This window comes from Telmatherina bonti, assembly GCF_933228915.1.
Source record: "Telmatherina bonti genome assembly, chromosome: 1".
Taxonomy (NCBI): domain Eukaryota; kingdom Metazoa; phylum Chordata; class Actinopteri; order Atheriniformes; family Telmatherinidae; genus Telmatherina; species Telmatherina bonti.
Window position 1 is genome coordinate 43645274 of NC_136619.1, and position 27789 is coordinate 43673062.

The 27789-nt window shown below is 51.4% G+C and overlaps 2 protein-coding genes across 5 annotated transcripts in view; one reads left to right on the top strand and one right to left on the bottom strand.

Moving 5' to 3' along the window:
• Window positions 1-1848, top strand: part of LOC306774778 (uncharacterized protein) — a gene marked incomplete at its 5' end in the record, with an annotated part of 61080 nt that extends 59232 nt beyond the window's left edge. The window contains 2 exons of the mRNA XM_079264947.1: window positions 387-1407; window positions 1582-1848. Coding sequence (XP_079121073.1) covers window positions 387-1407; window positions 1582-1775 — 1215 coding nt within the window. The 3' untranslated portion in view covers window positions 1776-1848. The remainder of the gene's footprint in view (window positions 1-386; window positions 1408-1581) is intronic.
• A 2422-nt stretch (window positions 1849-4270) lies between these two features.
• On the bottom strand, window positions 4271-27789 carry katnb1 (katanin p80 (WD repeat containing) subunit B 1). Of its 4 annotated transcripts, none has more exons than XM_079246303.1 (20): window positions 27699-27789; window positions 25655-25735; window positions 25450-25580; window positions 21161-21278; window positions 20968-21068; window positions 20842-20883; window positions 18088-18171; window positions 17897-18012; window positions 17268-17339; window positions 15923-16073; window positions 15657-15847; window positions 7215-7363; window positions 7053-7103; window positions 6922-6986; window positions 6052-6276; window positions 5825-5974; window positions 5663-5739; window positions 5266-5340; window positions 4752-4868; window positions 4271-4662 (listed from the first exon to the last, which is right to left on the bottom strand). In XM_079246303.1, exons 2-20 carry the CDS (start codon window positions 25692-25694, stop codon window positions 4521-4523), a joined length of 2097 nt encoding a protein of 698 aa, XP_079102429.1. In that variant the 5' UTR covers window positions 25695-25735; window positions 27699-27789; the 3' UTR covers window positions 4271-4520. The 4 variants fall into 4 exon arrangements, with proteins under 4 accessions (XP_079102429.1, XP_079102430.1, XP_079102428.1 ...); XM_079246304.1 differs by lacking the exon at window positions 27699-27789 and adding an exon at window positions 26717-26800; XM_079246302.1 differs by lacking the exon at window positions 27699-27789 and adding an exon at window positions 26671-26761 and having other exon boundaries at window positions 15657-15829.

Sequence of the window (27789 nt, forward strand, 5' to 3'; positions counted from 1 at the left end):
AACAACCAATTTTTACCCCATTTTTTCCCATTTGGGCGCGTCGTATTTAAACGAACTAGTCTGAAGGGCTTCGTGCGATTGGCTCCGAACTCGGCAGGAAGCTTCGTGACAAGATGGCAACCAAAAGTTATTCAAATCTTTCTAACAGAAGAAATGGTGTTACCATGGTAACCCGTGGGGGGCAGGCTTCGGCATGAGGCTCGGACCCGATGGTCTGCTTTCGGCTTCAATGTAGTTTCCGTTTCTTCAGACGTTTTACATCCAAGCAGCTGCTTCTGGAACGTTTTATCATCACATCTGATTTCTGATGATCAAAGAAACTGAAGTACCTGCAAATTTTAATGTATTTATGCATGGAACATTTCCGGGCGAACGGTCGGGAACAGTCCCGGGCGAACGGTCGGGAAGATTTCGGGGCGAACGGTCGGGAACAGTCCCGGGCGAACGGTCGGGAACAGTCCCGGGCGAACGGTCGGGAAGACTTCCGGGCGAACGGTCGGGAAGATTTCGGGGCGAACGGTCGGGAACAGTCCCGGGCGAACGGTCGGGAAGACTTCCGGGCGAACGGTCGGGAACAGTCCCGGGCGAACGGTCGGGAAGACTTCCGGGCGAACGGTCGGGAAGACTTCCGGGCGAACGGTCGGGAAGATTTCGGGGCGAACGGTCGGGAACAGTTCCGGGCGAACGGTCGGGAAGACTTCCGGGCGAACGGTCGGGAACAGTCCCGGGCGAACGGTCGGGAAGACTTCCGGGCGAACGGTCGGGAAGATTTCGGGGCGAACGGTCGGGAACAGTCCCGGGCGAACGGTCGGGAAGACTTCCGGGCGAACGGTCGGGAACAGTCCCGGGCGAACGGTCGGGAAGACTTCCGGGCGAACGGTCGGGAAGATTTCGGGGCGAACGGTCGGGAACAGTTCCGGGCGAACGGTCGGGAAGACTTCCGGGCGAACGGTCGGGAAGATTTCGGGGCGAACGGTCGGGAACAGTCCCGGGCGAACGGTCGGGAAGACTCCCGGGCGAACGGTCGGGAAGATTTCGGGGCGAACGGTCGGGAACAGTCCCGGGCGAACGGTCGGGAAGACTTCCGGGCGAACGGTCGGGAAGATTTCGGGGCGAACGGTCGGGAACAGTCCCGGGCGAACGGTCGGGAAGACTCCCAGGCGAACGGTCGGGAAGACTCCCGGGCGAACGGTCGGGAACAGTCCCGGGCGAACGGTCGGGAAGATTTCGGGGCGAACGGTCGGGAACAGTCCCGGGCGAACGGTCGGGAACAGTCCCGGGCGAACGGTCGGGAAGATTTCGGGGCGAACGGTCGGGAACAGTCCCGGGCGAACGGTCGGGAACAGTCCCGGGCGAACGGTCGGGAAGATTTCGGGGCGAACGGTCGGGAACAGTCCCGGGCGAACGGTCGGGAATTGAAACTAAGTTCTTAGTAAATCTTATAAAATGAAGACGTAAGACTTCCTATATTGACATCAGTGACTTTCGGCCAAAGACAAACTTTTTTTTGGTGGTTTTCACACCTTCATCCTGTAAAGCAGCAGAAGTGCATTGTGGGAAATGTAGGAGGTTAACGCTGACTCCTGAATGCTGCAGGTCTGAGCTGTCAGGGTGAAGGAGGATTCCCGCTGTCAGTCTGTCCTCCTCCTTCCTCTGTGTCCTCATTCTGTGGTCTGATTGGTTGGTTTGCAGACAGACAGGTAGACAGAGCCAGCCCATTGGTGGGGGACGGTGGGCAGGTAGGTGTGGGGGTGTCCGTGTTAATTGGTGGATAACTTGGCATGGAAGCTGTAAGCATGGCATGGTGACGCATCCCTCCCCTCTCCTTCACTCGTCTAACACCCCCACCCTCCCTCCACCGCTAACCGCAGAGCTTCTGTCGCCGCCTGCAGAACTGTGAGCTGGACCCGAAGGACCCGCTGGAGCCTCTGGGCCTGCCGAGTCCGCCGGACCCACAAGCCTCCTGCTGTCTGTGTTGCCTTTTCACATATGAACTTCATCAGATCTGAGTCACGAGGAAACATGTTGGTTCCAGCACCAGACGGGTTCTGGTGGCACCCGGACCCGCCTGCTCTGAAACCTGAAACGATCCGCCTGCCGGAGGTTTCAGACGTCGTTTCCTCGTGACGTCACACCGTGGAGTCCTGGATGTCTTCCTCCACGTCTGCACCGATTTTCTGAAAACATTTTAAATCCGTCTTCGTAGTGGTAACCATGGCAACATTTAAAGGTTGAAGAGGCTAAACGTAGTTAGACAGGAATGGGGGGTCGTTCGCTGTCATCTGTCTTCTGCGGTATGGAAAGCCGATTCGGGTGTGCGTCAAAATGTCCTCGAAAGGCTCGCGACATGAAAATGCCACAATGCACCCAGCTGGCCGGATCCGGCCTCCACGTGTGGTTCTGGTCCCGAAGAGCCAAACCGCTGATGGTGCGGCGCGTCTCCTCCAACAACAGCAAAAGGTTCCTTTAAGACGGAACGCCGCACCTTTAAATTCAGCTGATCGGAGGTTTAGCAAAGGATTGTGGGAAACCAATCGCGCATGTTGACATCTTTCAGAAGTACGGAAAGCCAGAAGGATCATCCTCATGACATCATCGTCACCTAGGATGATATCATAATCTGAACCACGACTTTATTTCTGACGTCCTTTTCTTCAGAAAACGACGCTCATTTGTGAGTTTTTCTCATCTTGATTCAGATTAATAATCGGAACCTTCAGATTATTACATCGGAATCTGGAGCTGAATCTTCAGAATAGGACTTGGAAATAAAGTTGTTGAGTTTATTGACGAGACGATGAAGCTCACTGATTGGTTAGCATTGGTAGGTTTTACGCTACTTCCTGTTAGTCACGTTGAATTTAACTGTTGAGTTTTTTTTGTTACCTCACGATAAACTCATTTTATCGGTAGTCTGTAGTAGGACATCTTTTGAGTTATGGCCACTCTGGGCTTCCGTAGATTTCGCAGGCTTGTAGCTGAAATTTGAACCTTCTGGCTTATCGTACCCAAAGTTTTTATGTCCAGACAGATAAATGTATCCAGGATCTGAAGACGGACTTAAAACTGCTTTTGACCGTTCTGGCTGGCGGCGTGGAGCAGGTGGTCGGGCGGCTGTTGACTGATGGACGTGTTTGTCTCTGCAGGACGACTGAAGCTGACGGCCTGAGAGACGGCGGGACGTCCAGGTGCGACTCTGGGGTGCCGGCCAGCACCCCGAGCCCAACCCCCTGACCCAGGACACCACCTGCCCCCCCTCCACCTGCACTCGGCTGGTGCTGATGAGAACTTTCTGAACTTTTTGTAGCAGCTTTGGATCAAAGTCGCCCACAACTGAGTACACGCTCCCCAGTACTCCCAGTATTGCTGTTTATTTGTAAAGCTGCACTTTAAACCAGTTGAATCTGGATTTTCTTTATTTCTACTAAATTCTTCGTTTCGACTGCAGATGAAAAACATGAATCTTTCTGTTGAATTGATCCTGTTTCTTCTTCTATGGTTTCTGGAGCTCGTCTCCTCTGTCCCCTTTCGTCCAATCAGGGTGGTCCGCCGAGCCGTCCGGCAGGATGTGGAGTTCTTCTTCTGTGTCGGATGACCTTGAAACCAAGACGTGCTCAGATCCGAAGGCCTCAGAGCCGAGGTGTAGCTGTAAACTCCAAGCTGCCGTTAGCCGTACTGAAGCTCCGTCTGCTGCTTCGGGTTTCTACACTTTGTGTTTTTTGTATTTCCTTTTTAATAAACGCTCCAGGAAGATCTCCCACTCCGAAGTCATGGTGGATCATTTAGACGTTTGATGAGAACCATCCTGTAATGCCGTTTTGTGCCACTAGTCTGTCCTCCAGCCGTCAGACGGACGATGTTTTGGCCCGGAGACATTAAAACGTCAGACAATAACGTCGGCGCTACATTTAGCGATTATTTCCAGACCGCTCCAACAACGACTGAAAGAAAAGGGGACTCACGTTCAGTCGCTTCTTCTGGTGAAATCAGACTTCGTGACGGACACCGTAGGTTGGTCTCCGTTAGCAGCAGCATAAGCCCCGCCCCCAGCATGCAGATGAAAACAACGTATTTCCATCTGGCCAGAAATTTTTCCCATTTCTGTTTTACTCTTGAATTAAATGAATTTTCTAGACATTAATTCAGTCATCCACCAAAACCATTTATAGAAGCTGCTTTTTAGGGAATGTGGCGAGATTAATGACGTCCGACCTGCAGGATGGTCATAAACACTTTTAGCAGTCGTTTAATAAAAAAAACTCTTCTGACAAACAACTTTATTTAAATAAATGCACATTTAGCAGAAGTAGAAAAGTCTAATGAAGGCGTTCAGTATGAACTATGATCACCATCAGTCTGTGCTGATAAGCTCCTCCCACAACCGGCCGCTGTGATCCGATTGGTTTATGAATCCAGCTCCGTGGAGACGGATCCATTTCCTCCTCGTCGGGGAAAAACGGCATCCAGGAACGCCATGACAACGGAAACCCTTTTCAGCAGTGTGACATCACGTTGCCAGGTCAGAGGACGTCTTCCAGCGGCGCCAGGAGCAGCTGCAGCTCCTTGAAGGCGCTGCCATGGCGACCCACCTGCACGCCCTTGTTCTTCACCATGTTGCTGAGGTTCTTCAGGTGTTTGCAGCACTCCCTGCATTTCTGGTGTCTGCAGAGGTCAAAGGTCAGAAACAATGATGCAACTACGTTACTGGGCGGGGCTTTGAAACGGGTCGGAACCAGGTTCTGCCAACTCACCGCTCCTCCCGGCTGATGTCAACCCCGACAGACGGCGAGGCTTTCAGCGTTTCCGAGATCAGCGTCCAGAAATGCTTCATGATGACCTTCAGAGACGTGGATCCAGTCTGCATGTAGCTGGAGACAGAGAGACGAGCTGACTGGGTCGGGTCAGAACCAGGAGGGAAACAGATCCAGTAAAGTGGATCTGGAGGTGTTACTGCCCCCTGTTGGTGAAGATGTGTACTGTAGCTTTAAAACCCCGAGGTTGTTTACAAACAGGCTGTACAGTAAACAAAAGGTCAGAAACGGGTTTAAACCGGTGAGTTCTGGAGATCCGATGGGGAGTGGTTCTGGACCGGTTGGTGAGGAAACCAGAGAATCGGTCCAGATGAGACGTGGGGTCAAAGGTCACACTCGGGTCAGCAGCGTGAAGATGCAGAAAAAAACCAGTCGGCGGTTTTTCTGATCCAGTGGCGTGTCGCGGTCAGAAACCGGACCAGTCCGGTTCTACATGGTTCTGCTCCGGTCTCACCTCTCATATTTACTCTGCAGCAGCTTCTCGATCTGAGGCAGGATGGTGGTACACAGGTCCAGTTTCCACAAGGCCCTGAAACGGCAGGAACATCAGAACCAGTCTGCAGGGAAGCTGTACCAGAACCAGAACGTGGAAAGAAGCTTAAAAACAACAAACAGTGAAAATAAAACCAGAAATTAATGATCAATAAACACAAAACATTTTAGCGTTACCATGGAAACTCCGGGTCCCAGGCCCGGTTTCTACTGAATCAGGTTCTGGTTCTGGTTTCTGGTGAAGTGGGGAGTCTCAGGTGAACAGAAGTAAAAAAAAAAAGTCCAAACTGGAGGTTTGAACCGGGTCATGACTGGAAGCAGTTTGACTTCAGAGGTGTGTGTGTGTGTGTACATCTTACGGCTGCATGTTAATGATGTTCAGGATGTCCACCACGATAGACAGGTCCTTCATGGAGACGGCGGTGTCCAGAGCGCTCTGCAGAAACAGACTCGGTGTTTTAAAACGATAACAGAGAAAGCAGGAAGGATGAGATCATGTGACCACGTGACATCACCGTCACCTTGATGTCCTCGCAGACCCACACGCCTCTGACTGTCTGCAGCGTCTTGTTGCGACTGCTCAGCATCACGCACATGGTGTCGTGACCCTTCTTGATCTGGGACAGCGCCTCGTCGTCGCTCAAGGCAGCGGCTCGGTGATTAGCTGATGACTGAGCAGAGGTCACGTGATCAACAGCTGGGTCACATGACCTCAGAAGGTCCATACAGAGCTGCAGCCTGAACCCACCGGCAGGAAGTCGGCCACGTTGAGTCCGATGGGCTCGTTCCCGGTGCTCAGGATGATCCGGGGCTGCATTCTGGATTTGATTGAGGTTGCCTGACTGGGAGGGGGGGGCTGTGAGGTGGCGGGGGGGTTGGAGGCGACGGAGCAGATGGGGGGTGGATGCTTGGCGTAGGAGACGACAGTCGGCTCCACCCTCTGGACTGGAGTGGAAGAAGCAACTGGAGGAGACTGCAACAGAAACCGCATTCAGATCTAACTTCACTGAACCGGCAGCCGCGGCAGGCCGATGCCGCCGCTGCATGTCGCCGCCGCATGTCGCCGCCGCAGGACGACGACGCATGTCGCCGCCGCAGCCCGACGCCGCATGTCGCCGCCGCAGCCCGACGCCGCATGTCGACGCCGCAGGACGACGACGCATGTCGACGCCGCAGGACGACGACGCATGTCGCCGCCGCAGCCCGACGCCACATGTCGACGCCGCATGTCGACGACGCAGGACGCCGCCGCATGTCGCCGCCGCAGCCCGACGCCGCATGTCGCCGCCGCAGCCCGACGCCGCATGTCGACGCCGCAGGACGACGACGCATGTCGCCGCCGCAGCCCGACGCCACATGTCGACGCCGCATGTCGACGACGCAGGACGCCGCCGCATGTCGCCGCCGCAGGCCGACGCCAGGCCTACCGTAGGCAGACATCAGAACTACCGTACGCAGGTTTAGGTCATACTATATGCAGATATAAGAACAATCAATTGCAAACAGAAACAGATTTTATGGTTCTATGTTTAGGATTGAGATCTGACTCATCAGTTCCATCAAGCTGCTCATTTTGTTCTGAATGAAGCCCGATCATGAAGACGCTGCATTCACTGACCTGCTGCTTGTCAGGAAAAAGAGAAACCAGGTCCTTCAGCTCCCGCCCCATGGCCACAATGCTCTCTGAAAGGTTAAACAGATGTAGCTGTGCTGGTTAACATACTTTAGCCAGGTAATCTGATTACTCACCATCTTCAGGAGGCGCTGGAAATGGTTCTGATATTCTGGGAGGAGTTCGAGCTGTGGGACACCAGAACCAGAACCTAAAGTTAACATGAACGACACCGGAGCAGCTCCACCTGCTCAGACGCTGCCTTTTCTACGTGTGTGAAAGTGTCCTGGTCCACCTACAGATGGCATTCTTGGGCTGGAAGATCTCCTTGTAGTCCTCTGCATTGTGTATTTCCGCCGACGACAGCTTCTCGTCTGCCTCGTCCTCACTGGGGCTCCGCCTCTCACCCTCAGGGCTCCGCCTCTCAGCCTCCGACCGCTGCTTCACCCTGATGACGTCACATGGGACGAGTTTAAGAAACACGTAGGGAGCATGACAAAAGCCTGACGAAAGCGTGATATAAGTATAACGGAAGCATGATTTAAGCGGGACAAAAGCGTGAGATAAGTGTCACGGAAGAGTGATCTAAGAGCGACGAAAGCGTGATATAAGCGTGATGGAAGCATGATCTACGTGTGATATTAAGTGTGATGGAGGAGGGACGCACGTTGAATGGAAGCGTGATATTAGAGTGATATAAACGTGACAAAAGCGCGATCTAAGAGTGACGAGAGCGTAATATAAGCAAGATGGAAGCGTGGTCTGCGCGTGATATCAACTGTGATGGAGGAGGGATGCACATGGTATGGAACCATGATATTGGAGTGATAAGCATGACAAAAGCGTGATATAAGCTTGATATAAAGTGTAATGGAGGTGGAATGCACGTGGAATGGAAGCCGGATATCTGTGATCTAAGCGTGACGAAAGTTTTGATGGAAGCGTGATATAAGCGTGATGGAAGCGTGATATAAGCATGATGGAAGCATGATGGAAGCGTGATATAAGCGTGATGGAAGCGTAATATAAGCGTGATATAAGCGTGATGTAAGCATGATATAAGCATGATGGAAGCATGATATAAGCGTGATGGAAGCATGATATAAGCGTGATGGAAGCGTGACAAAAGCGTGATAAGCTTGATATTAAGTGTGATGGAGGTGGAATGCACGTGGAATGGAAGCCGGATATTAGTGTTTAGTGTGATCTAAGCGTGACGAAAGTTTGATGGAAGCTTGATATAAGCATGATGGAAGCGTGATATAAGTGTGATGGAAGCGTCATATAAGCATGATGGAAGCGTGATGGAAGCGTCATATAAGCATGATGAAAGCGTGATGGAAGCGTCATATAAGCATGGTGGAAGCATGATATAAGCATGATATAAGTGTGATATAAGCATGATGGAAGCGTGATAGAAGCATGATATAAGCGTGATGGAAGCGTGACAAAAGCGTGATAAGCTTGATATTAAGTGTGATGTAGGTGGAATGCACGTGGAATGGAAGCCGGATATTAGTGTTTAGTGTGATATAAGCGTGACGAAAGTTTGATGGAAGCTTGATATAAGCATGATGGAAGTGTGATGGAAGCGTCATATAAGCATGATGGAAGCGTGATGGAAGCGTCATATAAGCATGATGAAAGCGTGATGGAAGCGTCATATAAGCATGGTGGAAGCATGATATAAGCGTGATATAAGCATGATGGAAGCGTGATGGAAGCATGATATAAGCGTGATGGAAGCGTGACAAAAGCGTGATAAGCTTGATATTAAGTGTGATGTAGGTGGAATGCACGTGGAATGGAAGCCGGATATTAGTGGGATCGAAGCGTGACGAAGGTTTGATGGAAGCGTGACCTAAGCATGATGGAAGCGTCATGTAAGCGTGATGGAAGCGTGATGTAAGTGTGATCTAAGCGTGACAAATGTTTGATGTAAGCGTGATATAAGCATGATGGAAGCATGTTGGAAGCGTGATGGAAGCGTGATGGAAGCGTGATGGAAGCATGATGCAAGCGTGATATAGGCGTGACATAAGCGTGATGGAAGCGTGATCGAAGCATGACAAAAGCGTGATATAAGCTTGATATTAAATGTGATGGAGGTGGAATGCACGTGGAATGGAAGCCGGATATTAGTGTGATCGAAGTGTGACGAAAGTTTGATGGAAGCGTGACCTAAGCATGATGGAAGCGTCATGTAAGCGTGATAAAAGCATGATGGAAGCGTGATGTAAGCATGATGGAAGCATAATGGAAGCGTGATGGAAGCGTGATATAAGCATGATATAAGCATGATGGAAGCATGACGGAAGCATGATATAAGCGTGATGGAAGCATGATATAAGCGTGATGGAAGCGTGACAAAAGCGTGATAAGCTTGATATTGAGTGTGATGGAGGTGGAATGCACGTGGAATGGAAGCCGGATATTAGTGTTTAGTGTGATCTAAGCGTGACGAAAGTTTGATGGAAGCGTGACATAAGCATGATAGAAGCGTCATTGAAGGCGTGATATAAGTGTGATGGAAGCGTCATATAAGCATGATGGAAGCGTGATGGAAGCATGATGGAGGCGTGACGGAAGCATGATGGAAGCGTGATATAAGCGTAATGGAAGCGTCATATAAGCATGATGGAAGCGTGATGGAAGCGTCATATAAGCGTGATGGAAGCGTCATAAGCGTGATGGAAGCGCCATATAAGCATGATGGAAGCGTGATGGAAGCGCCATATAAGCGTGATGGAAGCGTCATAAGCGTGATGGAAGCGCCATATAAGCGTGATGGAAGCGTCATAAGCGTGATGGAAGCGCCATATAAGCGTGATGGAAGCGTCATATAAGCATGATGGAAGCGTGATGGAAGCATGATGGAAGCATGATGTAAGTGTGATGTAAGCGTGATGGAAGCGTGATGTAAGTGTGATCTAAGCGTGACGAAAGTTTGATGTAAGCGTGATATAAGCATGATGAAAGCGTGATATAAGCGTGATGTAAGCATGATATAAGCAAGATGGAAGCGTGATATAAGCATGATGGAAGCGTGATGTATGCGTGATATAAGCATGATGGAAGCGTGATGGAAGCGTAATGGAAGCATGATATAAGCGTCATATAAGCATGTTGGAAGCGTGATGGAAGCGTGATGGAAGCATGATGGAAGCGTGATGGAAGCGTAATGGAAGCATGATATAAGCGTGATATAAGCGTGTTGGAAGCGTGATAGAAGCCTGATGGAAGCACGATGTCAGCGTGATGGAAGTGTGACGGAAGCGTGACAAAAGCGTCACATAAGCTTGATATTAAGTGTGATGGAGGTGGAATGCATGTGGAATGGAAGCCGGATGTTAGTGTGATCTAAGCGTGACGAAAGCGTGATGGAAGTGTGATATAAGCATGATGGAAGCGTGATATAAGCGTGACGGAAGCGTGATGGAAGTGTGATGGAAGCATCATGGAAGCGCGATATAAGCGTGATGGAAGCGTGATGGAAGCGCCATGGAAGCGTCATGGAAGCGTCATGGAAGCGCCATGGAAGCGTGATGGAAGCACCATGGAAGCGTCATGGAAGCGTCATGGAAGCGTGATGGAAGCGTGATGAAAGCGTCATGGAAGCGCCATGGAAGCGCCATGGAAGCGCCATGGAAGCGCCATGGAAGCGTCATGGAAGCGTCATGGAAGCGCCATGGAAGCGCCATGGAAGCGTGATGGAAGCACCATGGAAGCGTCATGGAAGCACCATGGAAGCGTCATGGAAGCACCATGGAAGCGCCATGGAAGCGCCATGGAAGCGTCATGGAAGCGTCATGGAAGCACCATGGAAGCACCATGGAAGCGCCATGGAAGCACCATGGAAGCGCCATGGAAGCGCCATGGCAGCACCATGGCAGCGCCATGGAAGCGTCATGGAAGCACCATGGAAGCGCCATGGAAGCGCGATGGAAGCGTCATGGAAGCGCCATGGAAGCGCCATGGAAGCGCCATGGAAGCGTCATGGAAGCGTCATGGAAGCACCATGGAAGCGCCATGGAAGCGCCATGGAAGCACCATGGAAGCGCCATGGAAGCGCCATGGAAGCATCATGGAAGCATCATGGAAGCACCATGGAAGCGTCATGGAAGCACCATGGAAGCGCCATGGAAGCGCCATGGAAGCACCATGGAAGCGCCATGGAAGCGCCATGGAAGCATCATGGAAGCGCCATGGAAGCGTCATGGAAGCGTCATGGAAGCATCATGGAAGCGCCATGGAAGCACCATGGAAGCGCCATGGAAGCGCAATGGAAGCATCATGGAAGCATCATGGAAGCACCATGGAAGCGCCATGGAAGCATCATGGAAGCATCATGGAAGCATCATGGAAGCGCCATGGAAGCGCCATGGAAGCGTCATGGAAGCGTCATGGAAGCACCATGGAAGCACCATGGAAGCGCCATGGAAGCGTCATGGAAGCATCATGGAAGCATCATGGAAGCGCCATGGAAGCGCCATGGAAGCGTCATGGAAGCACCATGGAAGCGTCATGGAAGCGCCATGGAAGCGTCATGGAAGCATCATGGAAGCGTGATGGAAGCATGATGGAAGCATGATGGAAGCATGATGGAAGCGTGATGGAAGCGTAATGGAAGCATGATATAAGCGTGATATAAGCGTGTTGGAAGCGTGATAGAAGCCTGATGGAAGCACGATGTCAGCGTGATGGAAGTGTGACGGAAGCGTGACAAAAGCGTCACATAAGCTTGATATTAAGTGTGATGGAGGTGGAATGCATGTGGAATGGAAGCCGGATGTTAGTGTGATCTAAGCGTGACGAAAGCGTGATGGAAGTGTGATATAAGCATGATGGAAGCGTGATATAAGCGTGACGGAAGCGTGATGGAAGTGTGATGGAAGCATCATGGAAGCGCGATATAAGCGTGATGGAAGCGTGATGGAAGCGCCATGGAAGCGTCATGGAAGCGTGATGGAAGCACCATGGAAGCGTCATGGAAGCGTCATGGAAGCGTGATGGAAGCGTCATGGAAGCGTGATGGAAGCGTCATGGAAGCACCATGGAAGCGCCATGGAAGCGTCATGGAAGCGCCATGGAAGCGCCATGGAAGCGCCATGGAAGCGCCATGGAAGCGTCATGGAAGCACCATGGAAGCGCCATGGAAGCGTGATGGAAGCACCATGGAAGCGTCATGGAAGCACCATGGAAGCGCCATGGAAGCGTCATGGAAGCACCATGGAAGCGCCATGGAAGCGTCATGGAAGCGTCATGGAAGCACCATGGAAGCGCCATGGAAGCACCATGGAAGCGCCATGGAAGCGCCATGGCAGCGCCATGGAAGCACCATGGCAGCGCCATGGAAGCGTCATGGAAGCACCATGGAAGCGCCATGGAAGCGCCATGGAAGCGTCATGGAAGCGTCATGGAAGCGCCATGGAAGCGCGATGGAAGCGTCATGGAAGCGTCATGGAAGCACCATGGAAGCGCCATGGAAGCGCCATGGAAGCGTCATGGAAGCACCATGGAAGCGCCATGGAAGCGCCATGGAAGCGCCATGGAAGCATCATGGAAGCGCCATGGAAGCACCATGGAAGCGCCATGGAAGCATCATGGAAGCACCATGGAAGCGCCATGGAAGCATCATGGAAGCATCATGGAAGCATCATGGAAGCGCCATGGAAGCGCCATGGAAGCGCCATGGAAGCGTCATGGAAGCACCATGGAAGCACCATGGAAGCGCCATGGAAGCGTCATGGAAGCATCATGGAAGCATCATGGAAGCGCCATGGAAGCGCCATGGAAGCGTCATGGAAGCACCATGGAAGCGTCATGGAAGCGCCATGGAAGCGTCATGGAAGCACCATGGAAGCGCCATGGAAGCGCCATGGAAGCGTCATGGAAGCACCATGGAAGCGCCATGGAAGCGTCATGGAAGCGTCATGGAAGCACCATGGAAGCGCCATGGAAGCGCCATGGAAGCACCATGGAAGCGCCATGGAAGCGCCATGGAAGCATCATGGAAGCATCATGGAAGCACCATGGAAGCGTCATGGAAGCACCATGGAAGCGCCATGGAAGCGCCATGGAAGCACCATGGAAGCACCATGGAAGCGCCATGGAAGCATCATGGAAGCGCCATGGAAGCGTCATGGAAGCGTCATGGAAGCATCATGGAAGCGCCATGGAAGCACCATGGAAGCGCCATGGAAGCGCAATGGAAGCATCATGGAAGCATCATGGAAGCACCATGGAAGCGCCATGGAAGCATCATGGAAGCATCATGGAAGCATCATGGAAGCGCCATGGAAGCGTCATGGAAGCGTCATGGAAGCACCATGGAAGCACCATGGAAGCGCCATGGAAGCGTCATGGAAGCATCATGGAAGCATCATGGAAGCGCCATGGAAGCGCCATGGAAGCGTCATGGAAGCACCATGGAAGCGTCATGGAAGCGCCATGGAAGCGTCATGGAAGCATCATGGAAGCGTGATGGAAGCATGATGGAAGCATGATGGAAGCATGATGGAAGCGTGATGGAAGCGTAATGGAAGCATGATATAAGCGTGATATAAGCGTGTTGGAAGCGTGATAGAAGCCTGATGGAAGCACGATGTCAGCGTGATGGAAGTGTGACGGAAGCGTGACAAAAGCGTCACATAAGCTTGATATTAAGTGTGATGGAGGTGGAATGCATGTGGAATGGAAGCCGGATGTTAGTGTGATCTAAGCGTGACGAAAGCGTGATGGAAGTGTGATATAAGCATGATGGAAGCGTGATATAAGCGTGACGGAAGCGTGATGGAAGTGTGATGGAAGCATCATGGAAGCGCGATATAAGCGTGATGGAAGCGTGATGGAAGCGCCATGGAAGCGTCATGGAAGCGTGATGGAAGCACCATGGAAGCGTCATGGAAGCGTCATGGAAGCGTGATGGAAGCGTCATGGAAGCGTGATGGAAGCGTCATGGAAGCACCATGGAAGCGCCATGGAAGCGTCATGGAAGCGCCATGGAAGCGCCATGGAAGCGCCATGGAAGCGCCATGGAAGCGTCATGGAAGCACCATGGAAGCGCCATGGAAGCGTGATGGAAGCACCATGGAAGCGTCATGGAAGCACCATGGAAGCGCCATGGAAGCGTCATGGAAGCACCATGGAAGCGCCATGGAAGCGTCATGGAAGCGTCATGGAAGCACCATGGAAGCGCCATGGAAGCGCCATGGAAGCGCCATGGCAGCGCCATGGAAGCACCATGGCAGCGCCATGGAAGCGTCATGGAAGCACCATGGAAGCGCCATGGAAGCGCCATGGAAGCGTCATGGAAGCGTCATGGAAGCGCCATGGAAGCGCGATGGAAGCGTCATGGAAGCGTCATGGAAGCACCATGGAAGCGCCATGGAAGCGCCATGGAAGCGTCATGGAAGCGTCATGGAAGCGCCATGGAAGCGCCATGGAAGCGCCATGGAAGCATCATGGAAGCGCCATGGAAGCACCATGGAAGCGCCATGGAAGCATCATGGAAGCATCATGGAAGCACCATGGAAGCGCCATGGAAGCATCATGGAAGCATCATGGAAGCATCATGGAAGCGCCATGGAAGCGCCATGGAAGCGCCATGGAAGCGTCATGGAAGCACCATGGAAGCACCATGGAAGCGCCATGGAAGCACCATGGAAGCGCCATGGAAGCATCATGGAAGCGCCATGGAAGCGCCATGGAAGCGTCATGGAAGCACCATGGAAGCGTCATGGAAGCGCCATGGAAGCGTCATGGAAGCACCATGGAAGCGCCATGGAAGCGCCATGGAAGCGTCATGGAAGCACCATGGAAGCGCCATGGAAGCGTCATGGAAGCACCATGGAAGCGCCATGGAAGCGCCATGGAAGCGCCATGGAAGCGCCATGGAAGCATCATGGAAGCATCATGGAAGCACCATGGAAGCGCCATGGAAGCGTCATGGAAGCATCATGGAAGCATCATGGAAGCGTCATGGAAGCATCATGGAAGCATCATGGAAGCGCCATGGAAGCGCCATGGAAGCACCATGGAAGCGCCATGGAAGCGCCATGGAAGCGCCATGGAAGCATCATGGAAGCATCATGGAAGCACCATGGAAGCGCCATGGAAGCGTCATGGAAGCATCATGGAAGCGCCATGGAAGCACCATGGAAGCACCATGGAAGCGCCATGGAAGCATCATGGAAGCATCATGGAAGCATCATGGAAGCACCATGGAAGCGCCATGGAAGCGTCATGGAAGCGTCATGGAAGCATCATGGAAGCATCATGGAAGCGCCATGGAAGCGCCATGGAAGCGTCATGGAAGCACCATGGAAGCGCCATGGAAGCGTGATGGAAGCACCATGGAAGCGTCATGGAAGCGTCATGGAAGCATCATGGAAGCGTCATGGAAGTGTGATGGAAGTGTGATATAAGCGTGATATAAGCGTGATGGAAGCATCATGGAAGCGTCATGGAAGTGTGATGGAAGCGTGATGGAAGCACCATGGAAGCGTGATGGAAGCGTGATGGAAGCACCATGGAAGCGTGATGGAAGCGTGATGGAAGCGTGATGGAAGCATCATGGAAGCGTCATGGAAGTGTGATGGAAGCACCATGGAAGCGTCATGGAAGCGTGATGGAAGCGTCATGGAAGCATCATGGAAGCGTCATGGAAGTGTGATGGAAGTGTGATATAAGCGTGATATAAGCGTGATGGAAGCGTGATGGAAGCGTGAGAGGTGCGGTACCTTTGTGAGCTGCAGCTGGTGTTCGGTCTCTCGTAGTTCCGGCGCAGAGCGGCTCCTCTGGGATCTCTGGGCTCTGAGAACGGGCTGTTGTCCTGGACGATTCCCTGGATGGCGGCGCTGTTACTCTTCTTCACCCTCTTTAGGTCGACCACGTAGGACGAGACGCTGGACAGCTGGTGAGACACACCGATCTGACGATGTGGAAACAGTGAGAATGTGATGAAGGTCAAGCTGAAAGGGAAGTGATGGTGGGCGGAGCTACAAACCAGCTGATGGCTGCAGACGGACAGATCTGACACCTTCCCCCATCCAACCGGGACCACGTCGAAGCAGCGGTCTGGTTCCCACCCGAAGACCCGCAGAGAGTCGGTGGCACCGCTGAACAGACAGGATCCATCTGGACTGAACAGGAGGCACCTGGAGGGACACAGACCTACGTCAAGACCAGGGTACCGAGACCAGAGACCAGGGTACCGAGACCAGGGTCCAGAGACCAGAGACCAGGGTACCGAGACCAGGGTCCAGAGACCAGGGTACCGAGGCCAGAGACCAGGGTGCCGAGACCAGAGACCAGGGTGCCGAGACCAGAGACCAGGGTACAGAGACCAGAGACCAGGGTACCGAGACCAGGGTCCAGAGACCAGAGACCAGGGTACCGAGACCAGGGTCCAGAGACCAGGGTACCGAGACCAGAGACCAGGGTACCGAGACCAGAGACCAGGGTGCCGAGACCAGAGACCAGGGTACAGAGACCAGAGACCAGGGTGCCGAGACAGGAGACCAGGGTACAGAGACCAGAGACCAGGGTACAGAGACCAGAGACCAGGGTGCCGAGACCAGGGTCCCGAGACCAGAGACCAGGGTACGGAGACCAAGGTACCGAGACCAGAGGCCAAGGTACCGAGACCAGAGACCAGGGTACCGAGACCAGAGACCAGGGTACCGAGACCAGAGGCCAAGGTCCGAGACCAGAGACCAGGGTACGGAGACCAGAGACCAGGGTTCAGAGACCAGGGACCAGGGTACAGAGACCAGGGACCAGAGACCAGGGTCCCGAGACCAGAGACCAGGGTTCAGAGACCAGGGACCAGGGTACAGAGACCAGGGACCAGAGACCAGGGTCCCGAGACCAGAGACCAGGGTTCAGAGACCAGGGACCAGGGTACAGAGACCAGGGACCAGAGACCAGGGTCCCGAGACCAGAGACCAGGGTTCAGAGACCAGGGACCAGGGTACAGAGACCAGGGACCAGAGACCAGGGTCCCGAGACCAGAGACCAGGGTTCAGAGACCAGGGACCAGGGTACAGAGACCAGGGACCAGAGACCAGGGTCCCGAGACCAGAGACCAGGGTACAGAGACCAGAGACCAGGTTACCGAGACCAGAGACCAGGGTTCAAAGACCAAGGTACCGAGACCAGAGACCGGGGAACAGGGAACAGAGACTGGGGAACAGGGAACAGAGACCGGGGAACAGGGAACAGAGACCGGGGAACAGGGAACAGAGACTGGGGAACAGGGAACAGAGACCGGGGAACAGGGAACAGAGACCGGGGTACCGAGACCAGGGTACAGAGACCAGAGACCATGGGCTGGTAGCATCATGTCCGACCTGACAGCAGATGCATCTCCCTCCAACGAGCCGATCATTGTAAACTTCTCCAGATCCCAGAGCTTGATGCTCCTGCAGAGAAACATTAAAATGTTTCAGAGTAAACCAGGACAAAGCTGCAGGTTCAAACTGAGAAATAAAAACGACACATCAAAGTTTCTGAACTCAAAATGATTTGTTTTTGGGCTCAGACTTTCCAATATTCTAATAGTCGTTAAATCGTAAAGCGAATAGTTAATCATATGCGGGTGGAAAAAAAGTTGCCTTAAGCTTCCGCATGGAGGCTGCACAGTATTGATGATACAAAGTTTTTAAAGGCTAATGTGAATTTAATCACTATCTACATAAAAAGACAGCTGTGACAAAATTGCAGATCCCTTACTGTGTGTGTGATTAGTTCTCTGGCATTATCCATAGTATATAGTACGTTTGTGTGAAATGTACATTCCTAATTTCTTTTATTAAATTTGACTCATCATTTAGTTTTATTTCTTGCTTCATCAACACAAATTATCTGCTGCAGAGTGATGTCATCATCATGATGTCATCAGGACAGCGGGACGAGCAGAGAGCCGGTCAACACCTGCAGCAGGTAACCCTCGAATCACCTTCAGGTCGCGCTGGCGTACCTGTCGGAACTGCCGGATGCCAGCAGGTACTCGTTGGGATGGAACTGGACAATGTTGACGGCTGCTGTGTGGGATCTGAACTCTGTGATGGTTTTCCCCTGAGCCAGGTCCCACAGCTGGAGGAGACAAGAGACACCTGAGGACAAACTCGTCCAACATGTGGCGACATCATGTGTTGGACCAGTGTCTACCTTCACCGTGCAGTCGTCGCTCGCCGAGGCCAACCACTTCCCGTCTGGACTGAAGGCGAGACTCCTCACCGCCTGGGAGTGACCCTGGAGACGGAGTGGGACACGTTGGTCAGTGGTGACAGACGTTAGGACACATACATTGGTAGAGAAACGAGACGTGTTGGAAGACATTGGGGAATGTCAGGAAACATTTGGGAAATGTTGAGTAACGTAACAAAAAATGAAAAAATAAATATTACAAACATTTTTGTTTTCTTTTAATTATTTATTTTCTAAAACCTTAATTTAGGTTTTTTAATTGACGACATGGAGATCTCTGACCACACAAGAAGTCACGGCATCAGTAATGGATGGATGGATGGATGGATGGGTGATGGTGGATGGATGGATGGATGGGTGGATGGATGGGTGATGGGTTAATGGATGGATGGATGGATGGATGGGTGATGGGTTAATGGATGGATGGATGGATGGGTGGGTGATGGTGGATGGATGGATGGATGGGTGATGGGTTAATGGATGGATGGATGGATGGATGGATGGATGGGTGATGGGTTAATGGATGGATGGATGGATGGATGGGTGGGTGATGGATGGATGGGTGGGTGATGGTGGATGGATGGGTGGATGGATGGGTGATGGTGGATGCATGGATGGATGGATGGGTGGGTGATGGTGGATGGATGGATGGATGGATGGGTGATGGTGGATGGATGGATGGATGGATGGATGGATGGGTGGGTGATGGTGGATGGATGGATGGATGGATGGATGGGTGGGTGATGGATGGATGGGTGGATGGATGGGTGATGGTGGATGGATGGATGGATGGATGGATGGATGGGTGGGTGATGGTGGATGGATGGATGGATGGGTGATGGGTTAATGGATGGATGGATGATGGGTTAATGGATGGATGGATGGATGGGTGATGGTGGATGGATGGATGGATGGGTGATGGTGGATGGATGGATGGGTTAATGGATGAATGGATGGATGGGTGATGGGTTAATGGATGGATGGATGGATGGGTGATGGGTTAATGGATGGATGGATGGATGGATGGATGGGTGATGGGTGGATGGATGGGTGGGTGATGGGTGGATGGATGGATGGATGGGTGATGGGTTAATGGATGGATGGATGGATGGGTGATGGGTTAATGGATGGATGGATGGATGGGTGATGGTGGATGGATGGATGGGTTAATGGATGAATGGATGGATGGGTGATGGGTTAATGGATGGATGGATGGATGGGTGATGGGTTAATGGATGGATGGATGGATGGATGGGTGATGGGTGGATGGATGGGTGGGTGATGGGTGGATGGATGGGTGGGTGATAGGTGGATGGATGGGTGGGTGATGGGTGGATGGATGGATGGATGGATGGATGGATGGATGGGTGATGGTGGATGGATGGATGGGTGATGGGTTAATGGATGGATGGATGGGTGATGGGTGGATGGATGGGTGGATGGATGGATGGGTGGGTGATGGGTGGATGGATGGGTGATGGTGGATGGATGGATGGGTGATGGGTTAATGGATGGATGGATGGATGGGTGATGGATGGATGGGTGGGTGATGGGTGGATGGATGGGTAGATGGGTATTAGATAGGGCTTTTCTTATTCGTTGGTGTCAGTGTTCCATAGCGATTAGATTCCACTACGCAGCAGTTATGTGTTGCATCTCCAGTTTTTTTTTTATTACTGCACATCGCTACTGGTCAATACCAATCACAATCATCTTATTGCCAGAGATCATAAATATGTAAACAATTATATAATTTTGAGCTTCACTGTTGATGTTTATTGTTCTATTTTTAGAAAATGAGGAATATTTCTGTGATTTTCCATTTTCAGAAATAGCTACATAGTCCTACTATTACAACATTTTAAATTTATTAAGTAAATAAAATGTTTTATGTCTTCAGTTTTTCTGAACCCAAACAAGTTTTATGTTCACTTTTATGGTCAGAAAACATTTGTCTGTAAATATTCTAGCCATTTTGTAATTTGACACAGAAAACTGACATGTTTTGGTAAACAGTTGCTGATGGACAAAGTTGTTTTAATCCCTTTTTAATCTGTTCAGTCTAACCACCATCTTCCCAGTAGTATTCTCCATCGACATTAGCCTAAAGCTAACTTATCGGTTTTTATGTGTAACGTCATGTCATTTCACTGAGACAATGAATCCATTTCCAGTAGTATGAAGATCTATTTTCTGTTTGTCTGCTTAGTTTCATAATTTTCTGAAGTAAAAAGTTTCAACACGGATTCAGCCTGGAATCTTTCTTGGGAGATTTATCCATCTGCCAAGCTGTTGCAGCTCGAGCACGCCACACACAATCAAGCAGTGGCAGAATACATACTACAACGCTGCTTCTCATTCAGGCGAGACCCGAAAAACGTTGGTCGATTTGTTGCGACTCCTGTTTTGAAAAGGAGATTCTTAAGGAACCCAGAAATAATCCATAAATATAGACACAGAGAAGCTAAGTTGGTAACATTGGGGGAACTTGGAACTTACATCCTTCGTCGCCTTCTTCACGCGTGCGTCCCGGCTTCACGCGTGCGTCCCGGCTTTACGCATTAAACGTACGTCTTGGCTTTACGCGCACGTCCTCGCTTGGTGAAAAAATCCTGATTTAACATAATGCCTTAACTTTTTTAAAAAGTTCTTATTTTGCAGGATTAGACTTCCTGTGGTCTTGAGGATAGCGAAATAAACACACAGAGTTCTTACCTTGTACCTGAACACATAACCTTTCCTCCGAACGTCCCACAGCTGTCAGAAAACAGAAATTAATTGTTTAATAAGAAAAAGGTAAGAAAATTAAGTGTATGCAGATTGTTTCTCTCACACGCACACCTTGATGCTTGTGTCCATGGAACTGGACGCTAGGAAGTTTCCAAATGGATGGAAGCCCAGACTGGTGATGTTGGCTCTGTGTCCCATCAGAGTTCGTAGAACTGATAAAGAGTCACATGACGAACAGGTGATTTAACTCGTTACACAGGGGTCGTTTGGTGGATGACTGGTCTGCTGGACCACAGAGTCTTACTCTTAGCGGCCTCCAGGTCCCAGACGCGGATAGATCCAGACTGCGATCCGGCTACAACCTGCTCCTCTGACGTGCTGAACTGGACACACTCCACCGGGTTCTTGTGACCTGTTAAACTCTGAAACACACGTTAGAAAGGTCGCTAACGCAGCGTTGGAACCAGATAGGTCGCTAACGCAGCTTTGGGATCAGAGAGGTCGCTAACGCAGCTTTGGGATCAGAGAGGTCGCTAACGCAGCTTTGGGATCAGAGAGGTCGCTAACGCAGCTTTGGGATCAGAGAGGTCGCTAACGCAGCTTTGGGATCAGAGAGGTCGCTAACGCATCTTTGGGATCAGAGAGGTCGCTAACGCAGCTTTGGGATCAGAGAGGTCGCTAACGCAGCTTTGGGATCAGAGAGGTCGCTAACGCATCTTTGGGATCAGAGAGGTCGCTAACGCAGCTTTGGGATCAGAGAGGTCGCTAACGCAGCTTTGGGATCAGAGAGGTCGCTAACGCAGCGTTGGAACCAGATAGGTCGCTAACGCAGCTTTGGGATCAGAGAGGTCGCTAACGCAGCTTTGGGATCAGAGAGGTCGCTAACGCAGCTTTGGGATCAGAGAGGTCGCTAACGCAGCTTTGGGATCAGAGAGGTCGCTAACGCAGCTTTGGGATCAGAGAGGTCGCTAACGCAGCTTTGGGATCAGAGAGGTCGCTAACGCAGCTTTGGGATCAGAGAGGTCGCTAACGCATCTTTGGAATCACAGAGGTCGCTAACGCAGCGTTGGGATTAGAGAGGTCGCTAACGCAGCTTTGGAATTAGAGAGGTCGCTAACACAGCTTTGGAATTAGAGAGGTCGCTAACACAGCGTTGGGATTAGAGAGGTCACTAACGCAGCGTTGGGATTAGAGAGGTCGCTAACGCAGCTTTGGAATCAGAGAGGTCGCTAACGCAGCTTTGGAATCAGAGAGGTCGCTAATGCAGCTTTGGAATCAGAGAGGTCGCTAATGCAGCTTTGGAATCAGAGAGGTCGCTAACACAGCGTTGGGATTAGAGAGGTCGCTAACGCAGCTTTGGAATCAGAGAGGTCGATAACGCAGCTTTGGAATCAGAGAGGTCGATAACGCAGCTTTGGAATCAGAGAGGTCGCTAATGCAGCTTTGGAATCAGAGAAGTCGCTAACCCAGCGTTGGGATCAGAGAAGTCGCTAACGCAGCTTTGGAATCAGAGAGGTCGCTAACGCAGCGTTGGAATCAGAGAGGTCGCTAACGCAGCGTTGGGATTAGAGAGGTCGCTAACACAGCGTTGGGATTAGAGAGGTCGCTAACGCAGCTTTGGAATCAGAGAGGTCGCTAATGCAGCTTTGGAATCAGAGAGGTCGCTAATGCAGCTTTGGAATCAGAGAGGTCGCTAACACAGCGTTGGGATTAGAGAGGTCGCTAACGCAGCGTTGGAATCAGAGAGGTCGCTAACGCAGCTTTGGAATCAGAGAGGTCGATAACGCAGCTTTGGAATCAGAGAGGTCGCTAATGCAGCTTTGGAATCAGAGAAGTCGCTAACCCAGCGTTGGGATCAGAGAAGTCGCTAACCCAGCGTTGGGATTAGAGAGGTCGCTAATGCAGCTTTGGAATCAGAGAGGTCGCTAACGCAGCGTTGGGATTAGAGAGGTCGCTAATGCAGCTTTGGAATCAGAGAGGTCGCTAACGCAGCGTTGGGATTAGAGAGGTCGCTAACACAGCGTTGGGATTAGAGAGGTCGCTAACACAGCGTTGGGATTAGAGAGGTCGCTAACGCAGCTTTGGAATCAGAGAGGTCGCTAACACAGCGTTGGGATTAGAGAGGTCGCTAACGCAGCTTTGGAATCAGAGAGGTCGCTAACGCAGCGTTGTGATTAGAGAGGTCGCTAACACAGCGTTGGGATTAGAGAGGTCGCTAACACAGCGTTGGGATTAGAGAGGTCGCTAACGCAGCTTTGGAATCAGAGAGGTCGCTAACACAGCGTTGGGATTAGAGAGGTCCCTAACGCAGCTTTGGAATCAGAGAGGTCGCTAACGCAGCGTTGGGATTAGAGAGGTCGCTAACGCAGCGTTGGGATTAGAGAGGTCGCTAACGCAGCGTTGGGATTAGAGAGGTCGCTAACACAGCGTTGGGATTAGAGAGGTCGCTAACGCAGCTTTGGAATCAGAGAGGTCGCTAACACAGCGTTGGGATTAGAGAGGTCGCTAACGCAGCTTTGGAATCAGAGAGGTCGCTAACGCAGCGTTGGGATTAGAGAGGTCGCTAACACAGCGTTGGGATTAGAGAGGTCGCTAACACAGCGTTGGGATTAGAGAGGTCGCTAACACAGCGTTGGGATTAGAGAGGTCGCTAACGCAGCGTTGGGATTAGAGAGGTCGCTAACGCAGCTTTGGAATCAGAGAGGTCGCTAACGCAGCGTTGGGATTAGAGAGGTCGCTAACGCAGCGTTGGGATTAGAGAGGTCGCTAACACAGCGTTGGGATTAGAGAGGTCGCTAACACAGCGTTGGGATTAGAGAGGTCGCTAACGCAGCGTTGGGATTAGAGAGGTCGCTAACGCAGCGTTGGGATTAGAGAGGTCGCTAACGCAGCTTTGGCATCAGAGAGGTCGCTAACGCAGCGTTGGGATTAGAGAGGTCGCTAACGCAGCGTTGGGATTAGAGAGGTCGCTAACGCAGGTAGAACACAGTGTAACAATGGTTACAGAGTAAGAATTGATCAGTAATCAGCATGGCTGATAAAATCGGTCGATAGTCAATAAAAAAGCTTTATTAGCAAACGTGCAGCTTGGTCTCGTGCACATCGCCTCTCTCTGACTGAAGCTGCGATTATAAACGTCTGAACACACCAGCCTGTTAGCTACCACACCTCCTCCCTGCTACCACACCTCCTCTCTGCTACCACACCTCCTCTCTGCTACCACACCTCCTCTCTGCTACCACACCTCCTCCCTGCTACCACACCTCCTCCCTGCTACCACACCTCCTCTCTGCTACCACACCTCCTCTCTGCTACCACACCTCCTCCCTGCTACCACACCTCCTCCCTGCTACCACACCTCCTCCTGCTACCACACCTCCTCTCGCTACCACACCTCCTCTCTGCTACCACACCTCCTCTCGCTACCACACCTCCTCTCTGCTACCACACCTCCTCCTGCTACCACACCTCCTCTCGCTACCACACCTCCTCTCTGCTACCACACCTCCTCTCGCTACCACACCTCCTCCTGCTACCACACCTCCTCTCTGCTACCACACCTCCTCTCGCTACCACACCTCCTCTCTGCTACCACACCTCCTCTCTGCTACCACACCTCCTCCTGCTACCACACCTCCTCTCGCTACCACACCTCCTCTCTGCTACCACACCTCCTCTCGCTACCACACCTCCTCTCTGCTACCACACCTCCTCTCGCTACCACACCTCCTCCTGCTACCACACCTCCTCTCGCTACCACACCTCCTCTCTGCTACCACACCTCCTCTCTGCTACCACACCTCCTCTCGCTACCACACCTCCTCTCTGCTACCACACCTCCTCTCGCTACCACACCTCCTCTCTGCTACCACACCTCCTCCTGCTACCACACCTCCTCTCTTCTACCACACCTCCTCTCTGCTACCACACCTCCTCTCTGCTACCACACCTCCTCTCTTCTACCACACCTCCTCCTGCTACCACACCTCCTCTCTGCTACCACACCTCCTCTCTGCTACCACACCTCCTCTCTGCTACCACACCTCCTCTCGCTACCACACCTCCTCCTGCTACCACACCTCCTCTCGCTACCACACCTCCTCTCTTCTACCACACCTCCTCCTGCTACCACACCTCCTCTCGCTACCACACCTCCTCTCTGCTACCACACCTCCTCTCTGCTACCACACCTCCTCTCGCTACCACACCTCCTCTCTGCTACCACACCTCCTCTCGCTACCACACCTCCTCTCTGCTACCACACCTCCTCCTGCTACCACACCTCCTCTCTTCTACCACACCTCCTCTCTGCTACCACACCTCCTCTCTTCTACCACACCTCCTCTCTGCTACCACACCTCCTCCTGCTACCACACCTCCTCTCGCTACCACACCTCCTCTCTGCTACCACACCTCCTCCTGCTACCACACCTCCTCTCTGCTACCACACCTCCTCTCTGCTACCACACCTCCTCTCGCTACCACACCTCCTCCTGCTACCACACCTCCTCTCTGCTACCACACCTCCTCTCGCTACCACACCTCCTCCTGTTACCACACCTCCTCTCGCTACCACACCTCCTGCCAGCTCACCATGATGCAGTTGGCCTTGCTGATGCTCCAGATGTTGATCCGGCAGTCCTCCCCCCCCGTGGCCAGGAGGCGCCCGGAGCTTTTGCCCAGTGCCAGACATGACACGGAGCGGGAGTGGGCCTCGAACTCCTCTGGACAACAGGAGGAGAAACTTCAGCTGGGAGCTCATCACAACAACAACATGTCGGACGGTGTCAGCACTCACGCAGCTGCCATGAGATCTTGGTGGAGCTGGCTGCGGCCATAATGGTCAGACTGGGAGCCAGGAAACATCTACAGTGTGAACCTGCAGGAGAAGGAGGTGCATAGAACTCCGGTTAACACTTCAAAACTTGGATGTGGGTTTTGTGTGACATAGAAATTAAATTAAGATGAATTTATATCAAGTTAGTAGGGCTGTGATGATATACTTTTGTTCCGATTCGATTCGATATTTTGGGTGCCAATTAGATTTTAATTGCGATTCTCAAAATTCTTCAATATTGCTGATTTTCGTAGATTAAAAACCCCAAAAATTTTATAGTAGATTAATTTTACTTTATTGAAAAAAAATTTTTGATTTTTTTAAACAAAAAAATCCAAATTTTCGATTCCATTTTCCCACCCCTACAAGACAGTCTGCTAGACTGGGGCCGCAGGTCAGTTGGGGGGAGGAGGGAGGTATTTGGGATGAAGACTGCTTTCACGCTGCACGTCTCAAACTGGACTTTTAAAAGAACCGTTTCATTTGCTGCGTTTACATGGGAGTTTTAATTCCTGTTTAACTCAGAATAAAAGTTAATTCCGCTTTAAACTGATGAAAAACGACCATGTAAACACTTCATTTCTAACGCAGATTTCTATTCGGAATTCGGAATTATGTAGTTTTTACAAGTTACGACTGAAAAGACGAGAAGCAGGGAGCTAACTTTTGTTTATTTCTGGTATACGACATACGTCACATGGACCCTCTGTCCAATCAGAACCCTTCCCAACCCGCCGCTCTAAAGAGGAATTAAGTGAGGACGTGTTTCATGTAAACCTTCATTAGGAATTATCTTCATGTAAACTCATAGGAGAATACATTAATTCTGAATTATTTATTTCCGGATTAAAAACATCACGTAACCGTAGCCATTCTCCACCAGAGGCATAAAAACATGGATGTGCACCAGGTCCCGGTAGTCTGGTTTTCTATCAGAAATCCTGTTATCCCCACGTCTATGGTTTGCTTTTGTTTACCCCCCATGCAGGTGAAATGCAGGTGAAGAATGTCCGCTGGACCCACAATGCACTTTGTTTTGTAAGTCACTTCCTGTATCTGGTCCATTTGAGACGGACTGAGACCGGAGTTTGTAGGCAGACCAAGTCCTGATCCAAATCACATTTCCCACAAAGGAAGCGGACTTTGAGACTCAGATTGGACTCAAGAAGACCAATGTGTGTCCTAATTTAACCAGCAGGTGTTGTATTAAACATGGTCAGCATGACGAGGTAGTCCTGGTCAGGAAGAGTATCCCAGTATCGTCCCATCCTCTCCCAAATCCTGGAGATTCTCTGTGCTGGTCCTGGGTCTGTGGCTAGAGACCACCATCAGAGGGAAATTACAGGTGGTTTACAGGATTACCTCCACCTTCAGGTCCACAGGAGCTACATCCAGACCAGGTCTACCTGGCAGTAGAGAGGACCAACCAGTAACCATGTTCAACACACTGATTAAAAAGAACAAACTGATTAAAAAGAAGATAAAAAATACATCCAAACTTCTTTTTTTTTTTGTACTACGTTTATGACAGTAGACAGGGATCAGGACCCGAACCAGGTCCAGGTCCAGAACTGCTGGTTCGGACCCAGTACCGCGATTTATCTCGGAGTAAACAGTTTTTCGTGCTGATTTTAGCATCTGATTAACCAGATACATGAACGGATTAACAACAGATTAATTCCAAAGAGAGACTCGTTAGTTTAACTAACTCGTAATTTAACCTGGTAAAGTCATCAGGAACTGATTTTCAACAGCTAAAGTAACAAAATTAAGAACTACCAGCTAGCTAGCAGCCAACTAGCAGACAACTAGCAGCAGGCTCGTAGACAATTAGCAGCAGGCTAGCAGACAGCTAGCAGACAACTAGCAGCCGGCTAGCAGACAACTAGCAGCCGACTAGCAGCAGGCTAGCAGACAACTAGCAGACAGCTAGCAGTCTGCTGGCAGGATGGTTAGCTACGGTTGTTGTAGCAAGACGACTGCAAGCAGGTACTGGGGTTTTCACCTTCATCTGTTGGAGCGATAAACCGCTGATCCGCCGCTGGTCACCACTTGTTGACGAGCTGGTTACTCTGCTGCAGCTTAGCAACTGAGTC